General features: G+C 42.0%; 1 protein-coding gene across 1 annotated transcript in view; it reads left to right on the top strand.

The window, feature by feature from the left end:
• LOC134297170 (uncharacterized) overlaps positions 1–19851 on the top strand; it is a 32904-nt gene extending 13053 nt beyond the window's left edge. Inside the window, exons 10-16 of the mRNA XM_062974297.1 lie at positions 274–476; positions 2248–2351; positions 4175–4293; positions 12567–12737; positions 14299–14534; positions 16121–16227; positions 19306–19851. Coding sequence (XP_062830367.1) covers positions 274–476; positions 2248–2351; positions 4175–4293; positions 12567–12737; positions 14299–14534; positions 16121–16227; positions 19306–19799 — 1434 coding nt within the window. The 3' untranslated portion in view covers positions 19800–19851. The remainder of the gene's footprint in view (positions 1–273; positions 477–2247; positions 2352–4174; positions 4294–12566; positions 12738–14298; positions 14535–16120; positions 16228–19305) is intronic.
• The last annotated feature ends 2853 nt before the right edge of the window (positions 19852–22704 follow it).

The raw sequence follows: 22704 nt of genomic DNA on the forward strand, positions 1-22704 counted from the left end.
GTGCAACTGTCTTTCGGGGCTGCATAGGTCAACAGCAAGCCGGGGCTATTAATGGTCGGAGGCTTAACCCGACCCGGGCTTCGAACTCATGATCTCTCGGTCAGTAGTGATTTATAGCAGCTGGTTACTAGCCAGCTGCGCCACAGCCCGGCCCTGTTAATTATTTTATGGATCCCTTGGGTTGGTTCTGCTCCAGCCCTCGATCCCAACTGCTGTCTTAATCCTTGCAACCCACACACAGCCATCTTCTGATATTTCTGCGTCTTCCTCCAGAACCCTAATTTGCTGAGCAACACCAAAGTGCGTGACACCATGCTTCTGGCAGTGGGGGAAATACTCTTCCCCCAAATCGCTTCTATTTCCTTGGAAGAGATTGAGACTTGGTTCCAGAAACTCAGCCTCCTGCTTCCAGGGATAAACGGAACAATGTTTGGACTGCTGCCCCTTGGTATGCCCTGCCCGTATTATCAAAAAATGTAAGTAGCCGATAAATGTATATCTTCACTATTTCAGAACACCATTGTTTATTGTGCAGGGAAAACAGGTCTATTTGTTTTCAATCCACTTTCCATCCCTAAGCAGGCATGGGCAAATTTCGGCTCTTCGGCTGTAGGCCCTAGCACTTGCCACCAGTGGGCCAAAAATATTCATTTTTTTGGGCCTTGGACGACAAAGCTCATTCAGAAAGGCAACCATTTTCGAGAGAGCTCCTCAAAAACTAAAATTGGGCCTTACCAATGAAACAAACAGGAACGGATAGTGATTCTATACAAATGCACAAGACTAGTACACACTGGTCTCTGGGCCACATGATTGCAGCTGGCTGTTAGGAATTGTGGGAGTTGAAGTCCAAATCACCTGGAGGGAGGGCTGAAGTTTGCCCATGCCTGCTGTAGAGGCACACTCGAAATGCTACAAGGCATAGATGAACACTAGTGATGAACACTGCAGTCATGTGGCCCAGAGTCCAGAGTGTGTACTAGTCTTGTGCATTTGTATAGAATCACTATCCGTTTCTGTTTGTTTCATTCTTAAGACCCCATTTTTCTTTTTGAGTGCCTCTCCCCAAAATGGGTACCTTTCCAAATGAGGGTAAAGAAAAATGAATATTTTGGCCCATTGGCGGCAAAACACCAGGGCCTACAGCTGAGCGCCGAGTAAGAGGCACTCGGTGCTCGGCTGTAGGCCCTGCCGCTGGGTGTAGGCCCAGCCGAGCATGCCGAGCATGCCGAGCATGCCGAGCATGCCGAGCATGCCGAGCATGCCGAGCATGCCGAGCATGCCGAGCATGCCGAGCATGCCGAGCATGCCGAGCATGCCGAGCATGCCGAGCATGCCGAGCATTGAGTAAGAGGCACTTGGCACTCGGCACTCAGCTGTAGGCCCTGGTGGCTGGTTGTAGGCCTTTGGCTGTAGGAAAGAGTGTGTGTGTGTGGCGAGCGGATCCAAAGTGCCTGCGTCTGCCAGAGCCTACAGCCGAGCACTGAAAATCAGCCAACTAAACAGTAACCATTCCCACTTTCCTTTCATTTTACTGATATTTCCGTACCAGAGGATTTAGTGCCTTCTGAATGAACAAGATGGTACAAAAACATGAATTAAATGGATGAGATGGTAACCGGGCCCATGAGTAGTATGTACACACATATGCAGCGATTGTAAAAGCCAATGTAGCTCTAGGCTGCATCAATAGGAATGTAATGTCCAGATGGAAGCATGCTATATCCTTGCTCTAGTCTACATTGGTCAGAACCTCACCTGGAATGAACCTGTGTCCAGTTTTGGCCTCCAGAGAAGGACTGCCAAAATGGTAAAAGATCTGGAATCTAAGTCCTATGAGGAATGGCTGGGTATGTTTAGCTTGGAGAAATGAAAGGCTGAGAGGGGACATGATAGCCATTCTTAAATATTTGAATGAAAGTAACATTAGGAAGTGGGAAGACTTGTTTTCTGCTCCTCCAGAGAACTAGAACATAGAGGAATAGGTTGAAATTATATGAAACAAGATTCCACCTAAACATTAGGGAGAGCTTCTTGATGTTAAGAGCTCTTCTGCATTGGATCCCACTGCTTCCTAGAAGTCCAGTTGAGTCCCTTTCTCTGGAGTTTTTAAAGCAAAGGCTGGATGTTTATCTGTCAGGAGGTCTTGGATTGTGTATTCCTGTGTGGCAGAAGGAGGTTGGACTGGATGGCTTCAGGGAGTCTCTTCCAACACTATGATTCTTTTCTGTGTTTATGTCTCTTCAGTGTGAAATCACTCGATGGGATGTATTCCACACTGTCAGCTAAGAAGAAACAGGACGTGTACGGGTTTCAGAAGGCTTACCTGGCTGCCCAGTTTGCTGACACAGGTGAGACAGGAATAGCAGAATTACACCTGAGGGTACACCTACATTGTACAATTCAAGCAGTTTGACCCTACTTTAACCTTACTAAGATATGATCCATCTCCAGAATGAAAATGTATAAGCAGGTCAGTAACAAGAAAACGTAGGGTGCATCTATGCTCTGGAATTTTGGAAGTTGCAGTTTTACAAGGTCTTTAGCCTTCTCTGTTGATGAGTGCAGGAACCTCACAAAACTACAACTCCCTGATTTCCATTGCATTGAGCCACGGTGGTTAAGGTGGGTCAGACTATTAATTCTACATTTTATATTCTTGTTACTGATCTGCTTATATTTTTTCCTGAAGATAATCATACCTGAGCAGTGCAGTTCAATGGGTATGGCCTTCATTTTCATGATGGAGGAAAAAAGAATTAGACATTTCAATCCATCCAGCTATCCACTCATCATCTAATCACACTGTTTCCTCATCCATTTGTAACCCTTTTAGCCTTTCTCCACACAGATCCAAATTGTCCTCGGTTCCCTTGAGAACTAGAAACTGAATTCCCCCTCCAGTGAGTTGCAGTTTTGCAAAGTCTTTAGTTCTCTACAGTTTAGATCAGGCAGGGGCAAACTTGGGCCCTCCCTCCAGGTGTTTTGGACTTCAACTCCCACAATTCCTAACAGTCTACCAGCTGTTAGGAATTGTAGGAGTTGAAGTCCAAAATACCTGGATGGAGCGCCCAAGTTCACCCATGTCTGGCCTAAAGGGTCCAGTCAAAAACTGCCCACTTGAAGCCAAACAGATAGTGTTGTGAATCAATGCTGTGGAATCTTTATTTATTTATTTACAGTATTTATATTCCTCCCTTCTCATCCCAAAGGGGATTCAGGCTGGATCACAGTGCACATATACATGCCAAATATTCAATGTCATTATTAGACATACAACACATTCAGACATAAATAGAGATAATTCAACATTTTCCAACCTCTGGCTTCAGGAGGTTATGTTCGATTCCAGCCACCGGGGGAGCTGTTGCTTCATCACTATGACTCCTGAGCCCTTTTTGATTGTAGTGTTTCCTCCTTGCTCTTTGATCGCCGGCAGTTTTAAATTAACCTCTCCTGCTTAAGTGGTCCCTTATTTATCTACTCACAACTGTTTTCGAACTGCTTAGGTGAACAGTAAGCTAGGCTATTCAACGGTTGGGTACTTAATCTGATGTGGGCTTCGAAGTCTTGACCTTTGGGTCAGCAGTGATCTATTGCTGCTGGCTATTGAACAGCTGTGCCACAGCCCGGCCCTGTGGAAGTTGGAAGTTGTAGTTTTAGAAATTCTTTGGCTTTCTCTGCCTATGTGTAGCCCCCCCCCCCCCCCCCGAGGCATTGACATATCTCAGTTTCAGCCATTTGAGTGCACATCCCAGTATTCCACAGCATTGAGCCACGACAGTTAGTTAAAACAGTGTCACATTATGTGTTGTCGAAGGCTTTCATGGCCGGAATCACAGGGTTGTTGTGTGTTTTCCAGGCTGTATGGCCATGTTCCAGAAGTATTATCTCCTGGCGTATATACCTCACAACCTCTGAGGATGCCTGCCATAGATGTGGGTGAAACGTCAGGAGAAAATACTTCTGGAACATGGACAGACAGCCTGGAAAACACACAACAACTCAGTGTCGCATTACATCCATTCCCACAGTGGAGATGCACCCCATGCTCTGTGTTTTGGAAAACTCTACAAACTGGGCTCAGAGGGGAACCACATTCCAAAACTGAAGACAGCATTAGAAACATATGCTGTGGAAACATACATGTTGACAGTCTCCATGTTCTTTACAGGGTCGGCATGCGATGGCGGGACCTCCGGCATCCGGGACTGGCTGGCGAAGAATTTGGGGGAGTTTTGCTCCGTGGCAAAACTCAGCGAACTCCAAGCTTTTTACCCCGATTTAGATGGAGTAAGTTTTTCAAAGCATTGCTCTTGAGGAAACCCTTCCCTACACTTCATCCCACCAACAAGATCTTTCACTAACTAATTTATTCCTCAGAATTCAGATTTCCTTCCTCCAAAGCCAATCAATCATAGAAGCATAGACTAAGAGAGTTGGAAGAGACCACATGGGCCATCTAGTCCAACCCCCTGCCATGCAGGAAAAGCACAATCAAAGTATCCCTGACAGATGGCCATCCAGCCTCTGTTTAAAAGTCTCCAAGGAAGGAGAATCCAACAAACTCTGAGGCAGAGAGTTCCACTGCTGAACAGTCAGGAAGTTCTTCCTAATGTTCAGGTGGAATCTCTTTTCCTGTCATTTGAAACCATGGCTCCAAGTCCTAGTTTCCAGGGCAGCAGAAAACAACCCTGATCCCTCCTCCTTATGACATCCTTTCACATATTTATACATGCCTATCATGTCTCCTTTCAATAACTCTTCCCAAACATCATCTGTTTTGATAGAATTCCCCCCACCCCACCCAAATTTTGGCACAATTTGCCTGGCAATCCAGAGAGATCCCATTGTTCCTTGTCAAGTCTGAATTGCCAAAGGGAGAAGTAAAAGCTGACCTTCCAAAATGTTGCAGGTCAGCTGTCCAATAATAATAATAATAATAATAATAATAATAATAATAATAATAATAATAACAACAACAACAACAACAGGAAAAACTCAGCCGCTATCAGGACCTCAAGATTGAACTTCAAAGACTCTGGCAGAAACCAGTACAGGTGGTCCCGGTGGTGATGGGCACATTGGGTGCCATGCCAAAAGATCTCAGCCGGCATTTGCAAACAATAGACATTGACAAAATTACGATCTGCCAGCTGCAAAAGGCCACCCTGCTGGGATCTGCACGCATCATCCGAAAATACATCACACAGTCCTAGACACTTGGGAAGTGTTCGACTTGTGATTTGGTGAAACGAAATCCAGCATATCGATCTTGTTTGCTGTGTCATAATAAAATAATAATAATAATAATAATAATAATAATAATAATAATAATAATAATTAGTTTAATTATATCTCACCTCCATCTCCCCCTAAGGGGACTCGGGGCGGCTTACAGCAAAATCAGATACCAAACAATGATAAAATAAATTATGAAACATCAAAGAACAATAATAAAAACCAATAATAATATATACACAGCAGCCGAAAAAACACAACGCGGTATTAAAACATCGAATTAAAAACAATGAGGTGGCAATAGCGGATAAGCAAGGTGCACATTATGAGTTACAAATTTTAAATAGATAAAGTGCAATAGATTCATTTAAGATCACATTGGGTAGAGAGGAGCCCTGAATTAATATCAAGTAATCAGGAAAAGAGCGACTAGTACAAAAGGTCGAGGAGTATAATTGTAATTATGATGGGGATGGTAGCCAAGACTGCTGGGATTTGTAGTCCCACAAGAAACGAAGAGCCCAGTTTGGCCAATCTTTGTACTTTGTTCCCAAGAATTTGGTGGTTCAGCTTTTCCTCTTTGATTCGATGGTTCTTTCGTGTGGGCTGGACTATGAAGGCGCTATCCACACTGCCGATCCCAAGGGCATCTGATACGTTCAGCACCTTGGACAGTTCATTTAAAGCTTCTATGGGTGCATCTGCATTGAATGCAGTTTGAGCCCACCTGAACTTCCTTGGCTCAGTGCTATGGGATCTTGGCATCTGTAGTTTGGAGCGCTCTGGCAGAGAAGGCAAAGGCCCTTGTGAAACTACAACTCCCAGGATTCCATAGCATGGAGCCGTGGCGATGAAAGTGGGGGTCAAAACTGCATCCCTTTTAGACACACCTTATAAGGGTATTCCCTTAATATTTATTTACTTATTTATTTACAACATTTCTACCCCAAGGGGACTCAGGGTGGCTTACAACAACCGGCAAAATTCAGTGCCAAACAAATAAATAAAAACAGCAACACATCTAAAACCATTAGCCCGAGGCTGTGGCGCAGACGGGAGAGCAATGAATCACTGACCAGGAGGTCATAAGTTCGAGGCCTACTCGGAGCTATGTTTGTTGTTTGTCTTTGTCCTATGTTTAAAAGGTATTGAATGTTTGCCTAATGTGTGTAATGTGATCCGCCCTGAGTCCCCTTCGGGGTGAGAAGGGCGGAATATAAATGCTGTAAATAAATAAATAATAAATAAATAATCTATATATATAAAAGAGTGATGGCATCACGGCGACCCACACAACAACAAATCTACAGGCCCCCCAACCTCGAAATTTGACAACACAACCCATCATCCACGGCTTTAGGTTGATACAACAGAAAGAAAAGAAAAATAAAGTCCTAATTAGAGAGAGAGGAATAATTGCTTTTATCCAATTGCTGCCAGTTAGAAGGCTAAGCTCCTCCAGCTTGGTCTCCTAGCAACCCAATAAAAAATAATAAAAAACACTAAAAAATAATAAAAAAACACTAAAAAATTAATACAATAAAATACCATAATAACAAAAAATAACTAAAATTTTATTTATTTATTATTTATTTTATTTACAGCATTTATATTCCGCCCTTCTCATCCCGAAGGGGACTCAGGGCGGATCACATTACACACATCAGGCAAACATTCAATGCCTTTTTTAACATAGGACAAAGACAAACAACAAACGTAGCTCCGAGCGGGCCTCGAACTTAGGACCTCCTGGTCAGTGATTCATTGCTCTCCCATCTGCGCCACAGCCTTATACAAGAAAATAATAAAATAAAATAAATAAAAAGATAACTTACAATAAAATTAATTAAAAAATACAAATAACGTCAAATAAAAATTACACAACAATTTTTAACCAATACCATCACCACTTTGCCACAGCAACGCGTGGCCGGGCACAGCTAGTAATCCATAAAATACATTAGTCAAGCTTAAAACATATAGTTACTTATTACCATTCTTCCAAGGAACCATTGCACATAAACCTAAGTTCAGACCATGTCAATATAGTACTTATAGTAATAAGAAATGGGTGCATCTATACTGTAAAATGAATGCAGTATGACACCATTTGGACATAGCTCAATGATATGGAATCATGGGGTTGTATTTTTGCAAGAACTTCAGCATTTTCTGCCAAAAAATGCCATCACCTAACCAAACTACAACTCCCATGGTTCCATAGTATTGAGCCATGTCAGTTAAAGTGGCGTCGACCTGCATTTGATCTACAGTGTAGATTTCCAAGCAGGAAAGGATGATGTTTACATTATTTTTCTTTTGCATCTTTGCGATCCATTAAGGGTTTCTTTTCCTTTGGGGTTCCCCAGTCCTTGCTTGCTTTAGAAAATAAATTGCAACACAAATAGAAAATAAATTCAACCTGATCAGTGGCCAAATCTTTGACCAATCTCTCACCTTTAGTTGAATCAGTAGCCAGTTTTCTTTCTTTCCTTTCGTTTGTGTTACAAAAATGATTGAATGGAGAAGGAATATAACGGGAACGTGCATTTGTTTCTAAAGCAAACACAGTTTTGTATATATCCCATAATTATAACAACAACAATAAACATGAATTCTGCCAACTTTAATGTTTTGAATTAAGATTGTTGTATTTATTTTGAGGCCACTGGGCTTAGCAATGTAAATACCTCCTGAAATGAATCTGATCTTCCTGTGTTGTGTAAACCTATTTTCTGCTATTCTGTGTTTCAATAGATGGATTCTGTGATTGTAATCATGAATAAAAAATAACCTGAATTGAGATTTTTCATGGTGGCGTTTTCTTTAAAAACACATGCACAGATTTTAAAAAAAATAAATTTAGTTGCACAAACAAACCCAAATAAATATGTCGCTACTGGTTGAACTAAACTGTAAAGCAGAGCCAAGCAAAACCGAAGCAGAACAGAACAAATTGTAGAGCAGATACAACCCAAATTCATAGGAAAATGTGGACTTTAAATCCCATCAGGCATAACTAGCAGTGCTGGGAGTTGCAATTTAATAATAATAATAATAATATAATAATAATAATATAATAATAATAATAATAATAATAATAATAATAATAATAATAATAATAATAATTCGTTGAGTCCCTTTGGGGAGATAGAGCGGTATATAAAAAGATTATTATTATTATTATTATTATTATTATTATTATTATTATTATTATTGACACAAAGACACAGTATGACACAGCAAACGAGACATATATGCTGGATTTCGTATCACAGAATTACAAGTCGAACTGTTCCCACACAGTCCTAAATGCTTTGGAAGTGTTCGACTTGTGCTTTTGTGATACGAAATCCAGCATATGCATCTCGCTTGCTGTGTCATACTGTGTCTTTGTGTCAATAATAATAATAATAATAATAATAATCATCATCATCATCATCTTTATTTATATACTGCTACCTGAATCGACTCAACAAAAACATGCATTTGGTTGTCCAGGTTTTTCCAAGAGGCATGCAAATAATGGATGGGTTGTTGTGTATTTTCCGGGCTGTATGGCCATGTTCCAGAAGCATTCTCTCCTGATGTTTCCCCCACATCTATGGCAGGCATCCTCAGAGGTTGTGAGTCCAAAACACTTGGAGGGCCAAAGTTTGCCCTCGTCTGTCATAAAGGCTCTCGATATCAAAACTTGCCAGGGTATAACCTTACAAATTGGTCCATCTTCCACTACACTGACATAGTGACAAAGACTCTATCTTAGTTTATTCCTCTACTGCCATGAACTCTTCTGTATCATTTTGTCCACATTTTGGGACTTGAGATTGTGTTTTGTATAGAATCATAGAATCGTAGAGTTGGAAGAGACCTCATGGGCCATCCAGTCGAACCCCCTGCCAAGAAGCAGGAAAATCGCATTCAAAGCACCCCCGACAGATGTCCATCCAGCCTCTGCTTAAAAGCCTCCAAAGAGGGAGCCTCCACCACAGTCCGCGGCAGAGAGTTCCGCTGCTGAACAGCTCTCTCTCACAGTGAGGACGTTCTTCCTGATGTTCAGGTGGAATCTCCTTTCTTGTAGTTTGAAGCCATTGTTCCATGTCCTAGTCTGTACAGATACTTAGCAGAGGGTCTAAGAAAGCCTCTTAGTCAATTGCATTAGTATCCCAGTTGGCACTGGGCATTAAAGAAAGGCATCAGCAGCCCATAGCCACTGTTCAGATGGGCACCAGGAGCTCCTGATTTGCATTGAAACCAATTACTGAACACAGAGTTACCAAGTTGCTCAATTGCATATCCTAGGGACATATGTCCACTTACGTAGATGACACTCCCATATAAAATCCCAGTATACATTCCTACTGGATCTGCCAGAATCTGGTGATTTCCCTGTTATGAGATCCCCCTCCTTGCTCAAAGAAATCCTATTCTTGGAGGGTTGGCTTTGGCTGCATCGGAAGAGAGAGAGGAAGAGATTCTTGCCCCTAGTCAGCCATTGGTGGGGAATACTAGGAATTACAGTGCTAGAAATCGCAGTCCAACAGCATCTAGGACAGTGGTTCTCAACCTGTGGGTGCCCAGATGTTTTGTCCTTCACCTCCCAGAAATCCTTACAGCTGGTAAACTGGCTGGGATTTCTGGGAGTTGTAGGCCAAAACACCTGGGGACCTACAGGTTGAGAACCACTGACCTGGAAGGTGGAGGACTCCACAATTTAAGTGATCTGGATGAGTGGCAGGTGAGCCTTTTGAAGGAGCTGTAATACAAATATTCTGCCCCAGCTACTGGATCGGATGGGTCCTTTTGTACCAAGGGGAAGGGGGCAGGATTGGTCCCACGCAGAGCCAGCCCTAGGTAATTTTCAAGTGTAGGCGAACAGAATTTTGGCGCCCCCCCCCAAAACCAATAACTGAAAAATAAAAGTGTTGGATAAGCGAAAATGTTGGATAATAAGGAGGGATTAAGGAAAAGCCTATTAAACATCAAATTACATTAAGATTTTACCAATTAAGCACCAAAACATCATGTTTTACAACAAATCAACAGAAAAAGCAGTCTCGACTGCGCCCCGTATGTTTTGCGCCCCAAGCGACCACTGAATTCGCCTCATTGTTGGACCGGCTCTGGTCCCACGTGCCAAATTCTTTCCAAGACCTTACCAATATGCTGGATGATATATCTAGGAGGATGGTGGATGGCTAAGAGAACATCTACACTGCAGTTTGGCTCTACTTGAACTGTCCTGGCTCAATGCTATGGTTTTCCGAGAGCTGAGGTTTTACAATGTCTTGAGCCTTCTTTGCCAAAGGGTGCTATTGCCTTTCCAAACTACAACTCCCAGGAGTCCATAACAGTGAGCCAGGGCAAGGAGAATGGTGTCAAACTGCATAAATTCCACTGTGTAAATTCACTCTAAGAAGCACCTGCCTTTGGCAGTCCCTGAGTTACAAACATCAGCTTTGAGTCTCATTTGAGGAGAGAAAAACCAGAGTATACATAAACATAATACTAAATAATAATAATTTGACTTACATTTCACTCTTATTTAAGAATGGGGGTGAAACAATAGGAAGTGAGAGAAATCTACCTCTCACAGAGGAAATTCACCCCTGAAAGAGTCATTATTATGGGGAAAAGGGGTCTCCACTGGAGCTTGATCATCAATCCTTGTTTCCACAACAAGCCAACATTTTCAAAATCCAATTATCACATGGACAGAAAGTGATGTACAGTAGAGTCTCATTTATCCAACGTAAACGGGCCGGCAGAACATTGGATAAGTGAATATGTTGGATAACAAGGAGGGATTAAGGAAAAGCCTATTAAACATCAAATTAGGTTATGATTTTACAAATTAAGCACCGAAACATCATGTTATACAACAAATTTGACAGAAAAAGTAGTTCAATACGCAGTAATGCTATGTAGTAATTACTGTATTTACGAATTGAGCACCAAAATATCACGATGTTTTGAAAACATTGACTACAAAAATGTGTTGGATAATCCAGAACATTGGATAAGTGAGTCTTGGATAAGTGAGACTCTACTGTGTATATATATATATATATATATGCTTTGGATCTCATAGGGAAGGGTAAACACCCCCGGCATGTTTCCTTTTGTGTCTGTGCCTCTGTTCAGAAGAGTTCACATCACTTTCTGTCCATGTGATAATTGGATTTTGAAAAAGTTGGCTTGTTGTGGAAACAAGGATTGATGATCAAGCTCCAGTGGAGACTCCTTTTCCCCATAATAATGACTCTTTCAGGGGTGAATTTTCCCTGTGAGAGGTAGATATACATATGGGCCCGGACTGTGGCGCAGGCTGGAGAGCAAGCCAGCTGCAACCAGCTGCAATGAATCACTCTGACCAGGAGGTCATGAGTTCGAGGCCCGCCTATGTTTGTCTTGTCTTTGTTCTATGTTAAAAGGCATTGAATGTTTGCCTATATGTGTAATGCGATCCGCCCTGAGTCCCCTTCGGGGTGAGAAGGGCGGAATATAAATGCTGTAAATAAATAATAAATACATACATATACAAATATATATACATTCACATAGACAGATTAAATAGATAGATAGATAGATAGATGATAGATAGATAGAGACTGTTTTGACTTACATACAAATTCAACTTAAAAACATATCTAGAGAACCTATCTTGTTTGAAAGGACTGTTTGTACACAAAAACAAGAATATCATCTTCCAGGAAACTATGTTTATTGCTCAGCCATCCTTGCTGATCATGGATCAGAGACTACATATATATTTTTCCCTTCCTCGGGCCCCTCTTCAAGCAAATGAGATGAGGAGAAATCTCATTGTTATCTCTGAGAAGAAATAAAAAATCTAGAGTTGATCCTATCACCATCACTCTGTTTGCTTTCCGAATGGGTTCCACTTTTGTCTCTGATCAGAGAGGGAAATGTACCCAAGGGATGAAACTTTGGGTGAAGAAATGGGAGTTTTTGGTGATTGGGGAGATGTTCTTGAACCTTTTGCGGGGTCACATTTCCTCTTCATTATTTTCACTTGATGTTGAATCTCCATCCAAAGACAACACATATGTGATCCAGCTCTGGCAATCATTGGAAGATATTTTTCTGCAAAGAGGGCTCTGCAAGGACTCAGATGCAAAATCCAGAAAGAAAAATAACCTCACAACCTCTGAGGATGCCTGCCATAGATGTGGGCGAAACGTCAGGAGAGAATGCTTCTGGAACATGGCCACACAGCCCGAAAGACATACAACAACCCTGTGATTCTGGCCATGAAAGCCTTCGACAACACAGAAAAATAACTCTTTCTAATTAATTTTCAGGTGGAGAACCTAGCTGGCCAGAGTCCAACACAAGCTGCTGACCTGACCATTGTGGCCCAAATGTTACACAATTCCACACTTGCCAGCCTGGTGGTTGAGCAAGTCAAGGATTTCCCAAGCTATGCCTTTCTCTACGGGTATTTGTCCAGGCTCAGAGGCCATGACTGCCAGGTAAGTTCAGATTGTGAAATTTTGGATCAAGCTTGGTCCATGGATCTCACTTTTTGGAATCTCATGGAGAGCCCCCAAATCCAATCAGAAACACTTTGAAATGTTATAGGGAAACAGCATGATGTAGTGCAGTGGTTCCAAACCTGTGGTCCATGGACCACCAGTGGTCCCCAGGAACTAAAATATGGCCTGCGGCCTCATTGTTACCTGACCGTTGCAACAAGATTGACTGGTCTCACGAAACCCTCTTCTAGTGTGGAGGCAATGGTTCTGTCAGTAGGGGAGAGGCTGACTACCTACAAAAGGCGCAACAACAAGCCTCCTGGCTGCTGCTTCTCCTCCTCCTCCTTCTCTCTGAGCGGAGCTCTTCCATGTGGCACCTGGAAGTGGGGGCCTTGGTGTCTTTGATTTTAGGACTGTTCCTGGGGTTATTTGGGATGCTGATTCAGAAAATTACATTGGATAGACCACATCAACTCTAGATTATTAAATGTAGTTTTCTGTGGGTGAGCAGATGCCGACTAATGGATGGCCTGTGTTCTGTATCATAAACTAGAGCTGATGTGGTCTAGCCAATGCAATTTTCTGAATCAGCACCCCAAATAACCAAACCAAATCTAAAGTTGACCAAAAACTGATTCGTAACCCTTTTGGTACTAATGTTGAAGAGTGGTCCCTGGTCAAAGTGGTCCCTGGTCAAAGTGGTCCCTGGTCAAAGTGATCCCTGGTCAAGTGGTCCCTGGTCAAAGTGGTCCCTGGTCAAAGTGGTCCCTGGTCAAAGTGGTCTCTTGTCAAGTGGGCCTTGGTCAAGTGGTTGCTAGTCAAATGGGCCCTGGTCAAAGTGGTCTCTGGTCAAGTGGTCCCTGGTGGTCTCTGGTCAAGTGGGCCTTGGTCAAGGTGATCCCTGATCAATGTGGTCCCTGATCAATGTGGTCCCTGGTCAAGTGGTCTCTGGTCAAGTGGTCCCAGGTCAAAGTGGTCCCAGGTCAAAGTGGTTTCTGGTCAAAGTGGTCTCCGGTCAAAAAAGTTTGGGAACCACAGATATAGTGGTTCAAGCATTGCATCAAGACTGTATCTAAACTATTACATTAATGCAATTTGACACCACTTTATCTTCCATGGCTCAATGCTATGGAATCCTGGGAAATGTAGTTCAGGATTCCATAGCACTGAGCTGTGGCAGTTAGAGTATTGTCAAACTGCATTCATTCTACAGTGCAGATATACCTAGAGTGTTTCAAATCCACGGAGTTATGCCTTGGTTGCACGACGCTGTCTAGTTAAGAGCATTGCAATGATGCACAACTGAATTGGTGCTCAAATGTGCAAATCACTGCAGCCATAGCTCCAGATTTGCAACCTTGAATGAATGGGGTAGTTACATATATGTCATTGATGAGATGCCAGTCACTGTTTACAAAACCAAATGTGGGCTTAGAAAAACACTTCCTATTAGTGTTTTTTTGGGGTAGTATTTTTCCCATTTGAGTGGCTGCAGTTGCCCACTGAGTATTCCTCTTGACTCTTGCACTCTTTTCCACCCCCTGTGCCTTCCTTCCAGAGCACTTTGCCTGCAGAAATCCTGTCTTCCTGCAACAGACCTTCTCCCCTGGCCACCCTGGCCACCAAAACTCAGAAAGTGCTCTTGTCCAATGCACTTTTCTTCCTCAAGAAAGAAGGAAAGTCTGTGAACTCCTCTCAGTGGACTGACATCTACCAACTTCTGCTGTCCAGCTTCTTGCCTGCCCTTGGCATGTCTCCTCATTCTAATGAAACATGCAAAATCTTCCATGACACGTAAGCCAAGCTATAGTTAAGAGGTAGGGAGGATAGAGGAAGCAAAAAGGTGATTAAAATGCCTCTTTTAAGGCATTTTTGTATGTGCTAGAGGGTCACATCCAGGGCAGCACTTCACTTTGACTGGGGTTAGAGCAGGCATGGGCAAACTTCAGAACTCTAGATGTTTTGGACTTCAACTCCCAGAAATCCCAACCTGCTTACCGGCTGTTAGGAACTGTGGGAGTTGAAGTCCAAGACACCTGAAGGTCCAAAGTATTGCCTAGGGTAGAACCACAGGACCCCCAAGAAAACACAAAATGCAAATAAAGAAATTGCTTTCTAAAACTTCTCTAGGAATTTCTAGGTCTTCCATCATGATGCTATCTATGGTCAACCTTTGTTGGAAGCTAGCCATAGAAGTACATTGGACAATGTAGAGCAGTGGTTCTCAACTTGTGGGTTCCCAGGTGTTTTGGCCTACAACTTCCATATATCCCAGCCAGTATACCAGCTGTTGAATTTCTGGGAGTTGAAGGCCAAAACATCTGGGGACCTACAGGTTGAGAACCACTGACGTAGAGAATCCCGGGGAAGTATTTTTTCTAGGAATGTGTAGGTCCTCCAGCATAAATGGAAGAGGTTGGCCTTTCTAGAATATCTAGGTCATCATCAGTTATACTTATTCATTTTTTTATTTGCATATTTTTAGTTTTCTGGGGTGTCCTGTGTCCCTAACCCCAGTTGATATGAAGACTGACCGTAATATAGTTGTCTATTGTCTGCCATTCCCTGTATTCATAGAATCATAGAGTTGGAAGAGACCTCGTGGGACATCCAGTCCAACCCCCTGCCAAGAAGCAGGGAAATTGCATTCAAAGCATCTCCAACAGATGGCCATCCAGCCTCTGTCTAAAAGCCTCCAAAGAAAAAGCCTCCACCACACTCTGAGGCAGAGAGTTCCACTGCTGAACAGCTCTCACAGTGAGGAAGTTCTTCCTGATGTTCAGGTGGAATCTCCTTTCCTGTAGTTTGAAGCCATTGTTCTGCGTCCTAGTCTGCAGGGCAGCAGAAAACAAGCTTGCTCCCTATTCATGTGAAGTTTGGGAACAAATCCCCCATGGATATGAGGATCGTACTGCATTCGGCAGAAGGGTATAGTGAGGCCAGGATGAATCTTTCCCTTCCTAGTCAGTTCAAGTAAAAGTAAATTAATACAACCTGACCAAGGATGATTCTACACTGTTGAACTGATGCAGCGTGACACCAGTTTGGCTGCCCAGGCCCAGTGCTAGGGAATCCTGGAAGTGGTAGTTTGGTGACGTGGCAACACTCTTTGACAGAGAAGATGTTGTAAAACTACAGCTCCCAGAATTCCATAGCATTGAGCCATGACAGTTTAAGTGGTGCCAAACTGCATTAATTCAATAGTGTAGATGCACACCAAACCTCCCCCATCTTGACCATACATAGTCTGTGCTTGGATGTTCCCCAGCTTGCATTTGTGAAATGTCAGAGGGATGCATTTTAATACAAGACTTCAACTAAGGTCCTATGAAAGAGGATATTTGGCTGATGCTCCAATTCTCTCTTTATTTGAATCCCAGAATGAAGGAAATTGCAATGCTTCACCCTGTTCTTCATCAGAGGCAGGAAGAACTTGCTGAGGTCGAAACGCTTTGTACCCGGAGTGTCCAGCAACCCAAACTCACAGGTACAACTCACTGGCTTCTGATCTACTGCAATGAATTCATTTGAAAATAAATCTAAACAAGATATTTTGGTAGAGAAAGTGGGCAGGATACTATAAAAGCAGCAGAGTCCTCTGGAAGACCAATGCAGAAAAGGAAAAGATGAAGAGAGGTCAAGTTTAAACAAAAAGCAGTGCAGCTCACAAATGGGATGGAGAAGGTCTCAAACTTTGTCTAGATGTCTAAAGAAGACTTTTTTTTGTCAGAAGTGGATAAATAAAACCACAGGCATGGATCTTGTGGCCATGGGGTTGAACTATATTTTGAGGGGGAGATATTTGGCTCTTTTTTCCACCCAGGGAGGAATATTTGTCAAGAGACTGACATTATCCATTTATAATCTATATATATAAAAGAGTGATGGCATCACGGCAATTCACAAAACAACAAAAGTACAGGCCCCTCAACCTCAAAATTTGACAACACAACCCATCATCCACGCCTCAAGGTTGATACAACAAAAAGAAAAGAAAAATAAAGTCCTAATTAGAGGGAGAGCAATAATTTTTTTTATCCAATTGCTGCCAGTTTAGAGGGCTAATCTCTGCCCACTTGGTTGCCTAGCAACCAAGGGACAGCCAGGTTTCAGTTAGGGGACAGGCAGATTTAGGCCTCACTTAGACTTCTTCCACAGATTATCTAATTTGTACTGGATTATATGGCAGTGTAGACTCAAGGCCCTTCCAAACAGCTATATAACCCATTTAGAATCTTATATTATCTGCTTTGCACTGGATTATCTTGACTCCGCACTACCATATAATCCACTTCAGTGTGCATTTTATACAGCTGTGAAGAAGGGGCCTCAGATAATCCAGTTCTGAGCAGATAATATAAGATTAGAAATATACAGTAGAGTCTCACTTATCCAACGTAAACAGGCCGGCAGGATAAGTGAATATGTTGGATAATAAGAAGGGATTCAGGAAAAGCCAATTAAACATCAAATTAGGTAATCGTTATACAAATTAAGCACCAAAACATCATATTATACAACAAATTTGACAGAAAAAGTAGTTCCATGCGCAGTAATGCTATGTAGTATTTACAGTAGAGTCTCACTTATCCAACACTCGCTTATCCAACGTTCTGGATTATCCAACGCATTTTTGTAGTCAATGCTTTCAATATATCGTGATATTTTGGTGCTAAATTCATAAATACAGTAATTACTATATAGCATTACTGTGTACTGAACTACTTTTTCTGACAAATTTGTTGTCTAACATGATGTTTTGGTGCTTAATTTGTAAAATCATAACTTAATTTGATGTTTAATAGGGTTATCCTTAATTCCTCATTATCCAACATATTCGCTTATCCAACGTTCTGCCGGCCTGTTTATGTTGGATAAGTGAGACTCTACTGTACTGTATTTACAAATTTACCACTAAAATATCACAATGAATTTAAAACACTGACTACAAAAACATTGATTATGAAAAGGCAGACTGCGTTGGATAATCCAGAACATTGTATAAGCGAATGTTGGATAAGTGAGATTCTTCTTTAATATGAAATAATTACTGGGATAGAATAATGCAGAACAATATAATCTCTTAAACCAGGATAGTAAATAAACAGGGGAATTCCACACAGGAAACAATCAGGGCCAGCTAACACCTCCCAACAAAGTATTCCCATCATCAAAGTCTGGCAAATCCTGTTTTCTCAGGGCCACAGACAGTAGAAGCACATAAAATATCGCAAACAACATCACTCTGAAAACAAGGGTATTCCAGACAGGAAACAATCAGGGCCAGCTAACACCTCCCAACAAAGTATTCCCATCATCAAAGTCTGGAAAATCCTCTGTTTTCTCAGGGCCACAGACAGTAGAAGCACATAAAATATTGCAAACAACACCACTCTGAAAACAAGGGAATTCCAGACAGGAAACAATCAGGGCCAGCTAACACCTCCCAACAAAAAATTCACTCAGGGAGGAAACAGCAAGGCTTTAAAGCTGCAAGGCCATTACATCCTAATCATTTTTCCTAATTGCAGCATTCATACTTGCCTCCAACAAACAAAAAAAACCAATCAGAAATATTGTATATTCACAACCTTTAGGAAATAATATCCCCTGATGGCGCAGCGTGTTAAAGCGCTGAACTGCTGAACTTCTGGACTGAAAGGCCACAGGTTTGAATTGGGGGAGCGGAGAGAGCCCCCACTGTTAGCTCCAGCTTCTGCCAACCCAGAATTTCGAAAACATGCAAATGTGAGTGCATCAATAGGTACTGCTCCGGCAGGAAGGTAACGCCGCTCCATGTAGTCATCCCACATGACCTTGGAGGAGTCTACGGACAACGCCGGCTCTTCGGCTTAGAAGTGGAGATGAGCACCAACCTCCAGAGTAAGACACGACTGGACTTAATGTCTGGGGAAAACCTTTACCCTTGACCTTAACTACCACCAATTCCTCAATACTTTATTTCCCATACCACCATACTTCGCCACAGCAACGCGTGGCCGGGCACAGCTAGTATATATATATAAAAGGGTAATGAAATGTCGGCCTAGGACAAAACAACAAAACTACACATCCCAGAAACACTAAACTTGGCAACACAACCCCTCATCCATACCTCTACGTTCATACAACAAAAAGAAAAGAAAAATAAAGTCCTAATTAGAGGGAGAGGAATAATTGTTTTTATCCAATTGCTGCCAGTTAGAAGGCTAAGCTCTGCCCACTTGGTCTCCTAGCAACCCACTCAGCCCAGGGGACAGGCAGAGTTAGGCCTCACTTAGGCCTCTTCCACACTGCCTATAAAATGCAGATTATCTGATTTGAACTGGATTATATGGCAGTGTAGACTCTAGGCCCTTCCACACAGCTATATAACCCATTTATAATGGACTTAATGTAAGGTAAAACCTTTACCGTAACTACCACCAGTTCCTCAATACTTTATCTCCCATACCACCATACTTCGCCACAGCAGCGCGTGGCCGGGCACAGTTAGTCCATTTATAATGGTCAACACTATTGTCTGTGTCTTAGCAAACTCTTTCCTCTCTATTCTCATTTTCAGCGACAACTCGGATCCCAAGGACTGCCAAATGCCCTTCAGGAGACATTTCATGCACCTTCCATGGTGGTCCCATGGATGACTTTCCCACAGGACCCATGTCACATCCTTCTGGAGGGATTGCTACTCGAATCTTTGCTGATCATCCTGAGAAAGTCCAAGGCGTCACTGAAGATCCAGAAAATCCAAGAGTCTTCTTTAGATGTTTGTCCAGCCACATGGCAGGAGATGTAGAAGGTGTCAAAGGCAATGTTCTTGGAGATGTGACAACTCACCTCCCAGGTGCTGAAGGTGCTGATGTTCACATCTATACAGGTGCAAGCCATGAAGTCCCTCGTGCAACAGCAAATAGTGTTCCTGATACAAATGTAACAGACATCCCTGTGAATGCCACCATTTATATCCCTGGAGCAGCTTTGACCACTGCAACACACAACACATTCCTGGTTGTCTATGGCACTCTCCTCTCTGGGCTCCTTGTGATGTTCATACTGTAACCTGCTTCATTGTTTTGGCAGAGGTGCCTTAATAAAATACCACGAAAAACTACATTGTGTATCAGTGTGTGCTTCCAAAGTAGTGACACACTTCTGCAAGTATCTGACGTATGACAAAGGTGCATCAAATTTGGGCCCTCAGATGTTTTGGACTTCCAACTCCCACAATTCCTAACAGCCTGTAAAATAAACACAGTTTGGCACCACTTTAATGTGTGCTCTTGTATATAAATATACAGGCAGTCCCCGAGTTACAAACACCTGACTCATAGTTACAAATGGGGGTGAGACAACAGGAAGTGAGAGGAATCTCCCCCTTGGAAGGGAAATTCTCTTGAAAGAGACACCGTATATACTCGAGTATAAGCCGACCCGAATATAAGCCGAGACACCTAATTTTACCCTAAAAAACTGGGAAAATGTATTAACTCGAGTATAAGACGAGGGTGGGAAATGCAGCATCTACTGGTAAATTTCAAAATAAAAATAGATACCAATAAAATTACATTAATTGAGGCACCAGCAAGTTAAATATTTTTGAATATTTACTGTATTTCAAAGAAAAATAGTAAACTAGCTCTCTAAGTGGAAAAGTAGGGTCAAAAAACCAATATGACAACAACAACAACAACAACAACAACAACAACTTCATTTGGATCCCACCCTATCTCTCCATGGGGACTCAGGCCGGCTTGCAACATGGTAACGGGCAACATTCAATGCCAATATAAACAATGCAGAGCTAGATACAGATCTATAATTATATATACTAATTTCACATATGCATTTCCCCCTGGAACATTTGCAAATCCTCTATATATGTGAATTTCCCTCCTGCATCTATCTAGAAATCTCTCTCTCTCTGTGTGTGTGTGTGTGTGTGTATTTCCAAGCCCTATATATCTATATTCATATATATCTAGATAGACATCTCTCTCTATATAGATAATTATATCTGCATAGGATTTGCAAAGACTTGCAAACATGTGAGGGGAAAATTTATATATCAAAATAATGTATACACATAGATACAGATATACAGGTATATGGAAATCTCTAGATATCTATATGTATATAGGATTTGCAAAGACTTGCAAGCATATGAGGGGAAATTCATATATAAAATTAATATATATAAAGAGATACAAATATTTAGGTACATAGGGATTACAAAGGCTTGCAAGGGGAAATGCTTATATATCTGTAGCAGAGATTAACAAATATTTCATGGGGAAATGCTTTTATAAGATTAATGGGTATATATATATTCTTCTTCCTGACTTGCAAGGTCTTCTTTCCCTTTTCAAAACATTCCCTTTGTTAAGAGCGAAGGAGGCTTTGGAAAAGTAAACACTGATAAGGGAGGGTAAGGTGAGAGATAAATATATCATATATTGCAAGCAACGGCCTCCAGGCTCCACTGTCGGCTTGACCTTGACCCAATTATAAGCTGGGAGAGGCTTTTTCAGCTCATAAAAAGGGCTGAAAAACTCGGCTTATCTTCGAGTATATACAGTATCACGAGGAAAAGGTGTCTCAACTGAAGCACTATCACCAATCCTTGTTTCCACAAGAAGCCACATTTTTCAAAATGCAGTTCTTAGAGGGACAGAACGTTATTATATCTCTTAATAATGATACTCAGGGTGGCTAACAGCATATTTTAAATAATAAAATTATAAAATGACATATATAAAAGTATACACACAGAAGTTATTTAAAAATGAACAGATGACATAAAAATGCACTACAAATTACATGCTGCCATAACAATAGCACCCCGCGGCATTGAAAACACATCATACTTAGTCTTTCACAGACTGCTGGCAGAAGAATATTTTAACTTGCTGGCAGAAGAAAAGCAAAGATGGGGCCACCTCAGCTTCTCTAAGGAGGGAGTTCCAGAGTTTGGGGGCCATCATTGAGATCCATTTCTCTTGTTCCCATCAAATGACTGAGAAGGGGCTGAGACAAAGAGAAGGCCCTCTCCATTCAATACTAGAGCTCCAGTGGGATTAATAGATGTAACATACGAGGGTTGAATGAAAAGTAATGCCTCCACCTTCATTACTTGGGTTTGGATGAGAATATTTTAATAAATCAAATGCAGAGGTAATCCTTAGAATGTGCTCTTTAACGACCACTATTCACTTTCTCACATAATCACCAGACAATTGGATACATTTCTGTCAACGATGAACAAGTTTCCTGAAGCCGTCACGGAAGAAGTCGACACTCTGTTTCCGCAACCAGCGTCTCACAGGAACCATCGTGCACAGATCTTCCGACAGCCAAGCAAAGTAATAATGTGACCCACATGTTCTTGTGAAATGCTGATTGTGCTTGAAATTTCTCTCTGAGTGATACCATGAGCATCCTGAATCAATCTGTCAACCTTTTGCTTGTGAAACTTGGTGGTTGCTGTCACAGGATGCCCAACTCTTTGTTTCTCATGTAAGTCAGATGTTCCCACCTCAAGATCTTGAAATTTACTCACCCAACAACGCACAGGATTCACATCAACCCAATCACCATAAACAGCTTGCCTTCTCTGATGAATCTCCATTGGGGTGACACCTTCTGCTGTCAAGAATTCAATGACTGCACATTGCTTAAGTCGCATTGACCGACCGTCTGCACAGGGTTCCATACATTGCACTTTAACAACACAACCATTCAATGCTAAGGCTTCTTGCCAAATGGAAGTGTAGAGGAGAGTCTACTCAACAAGCCAGTACATGCCGCATACCAGGACTGCCATCTGCTGAGGAGTTACGAAGGTGGAGGCATTACTTTTCATTCAACCCTCATATTTAATTTAGTTGACATAAACGGTTTAATGCAGGGGTCCTCAAACTTTTTAAGTGGAGGGCCAGTTCATGGTCCCTCAGACTGTTGGGGGGCT

This window comes from Anolis carolinensis, chromosome 2, assembly GCF_035594765.1.
Source record: "Anolis carolinensis isolate JA03-04 chromosome 2, rAnoCar3.1.pri, whole genome shotgun sequence".
NCBI lineage: Eukaryota > Metazoa > Chordata > Lepidosauria > Squamata > Dactyloidae > Anolis > Anolis carolinensis.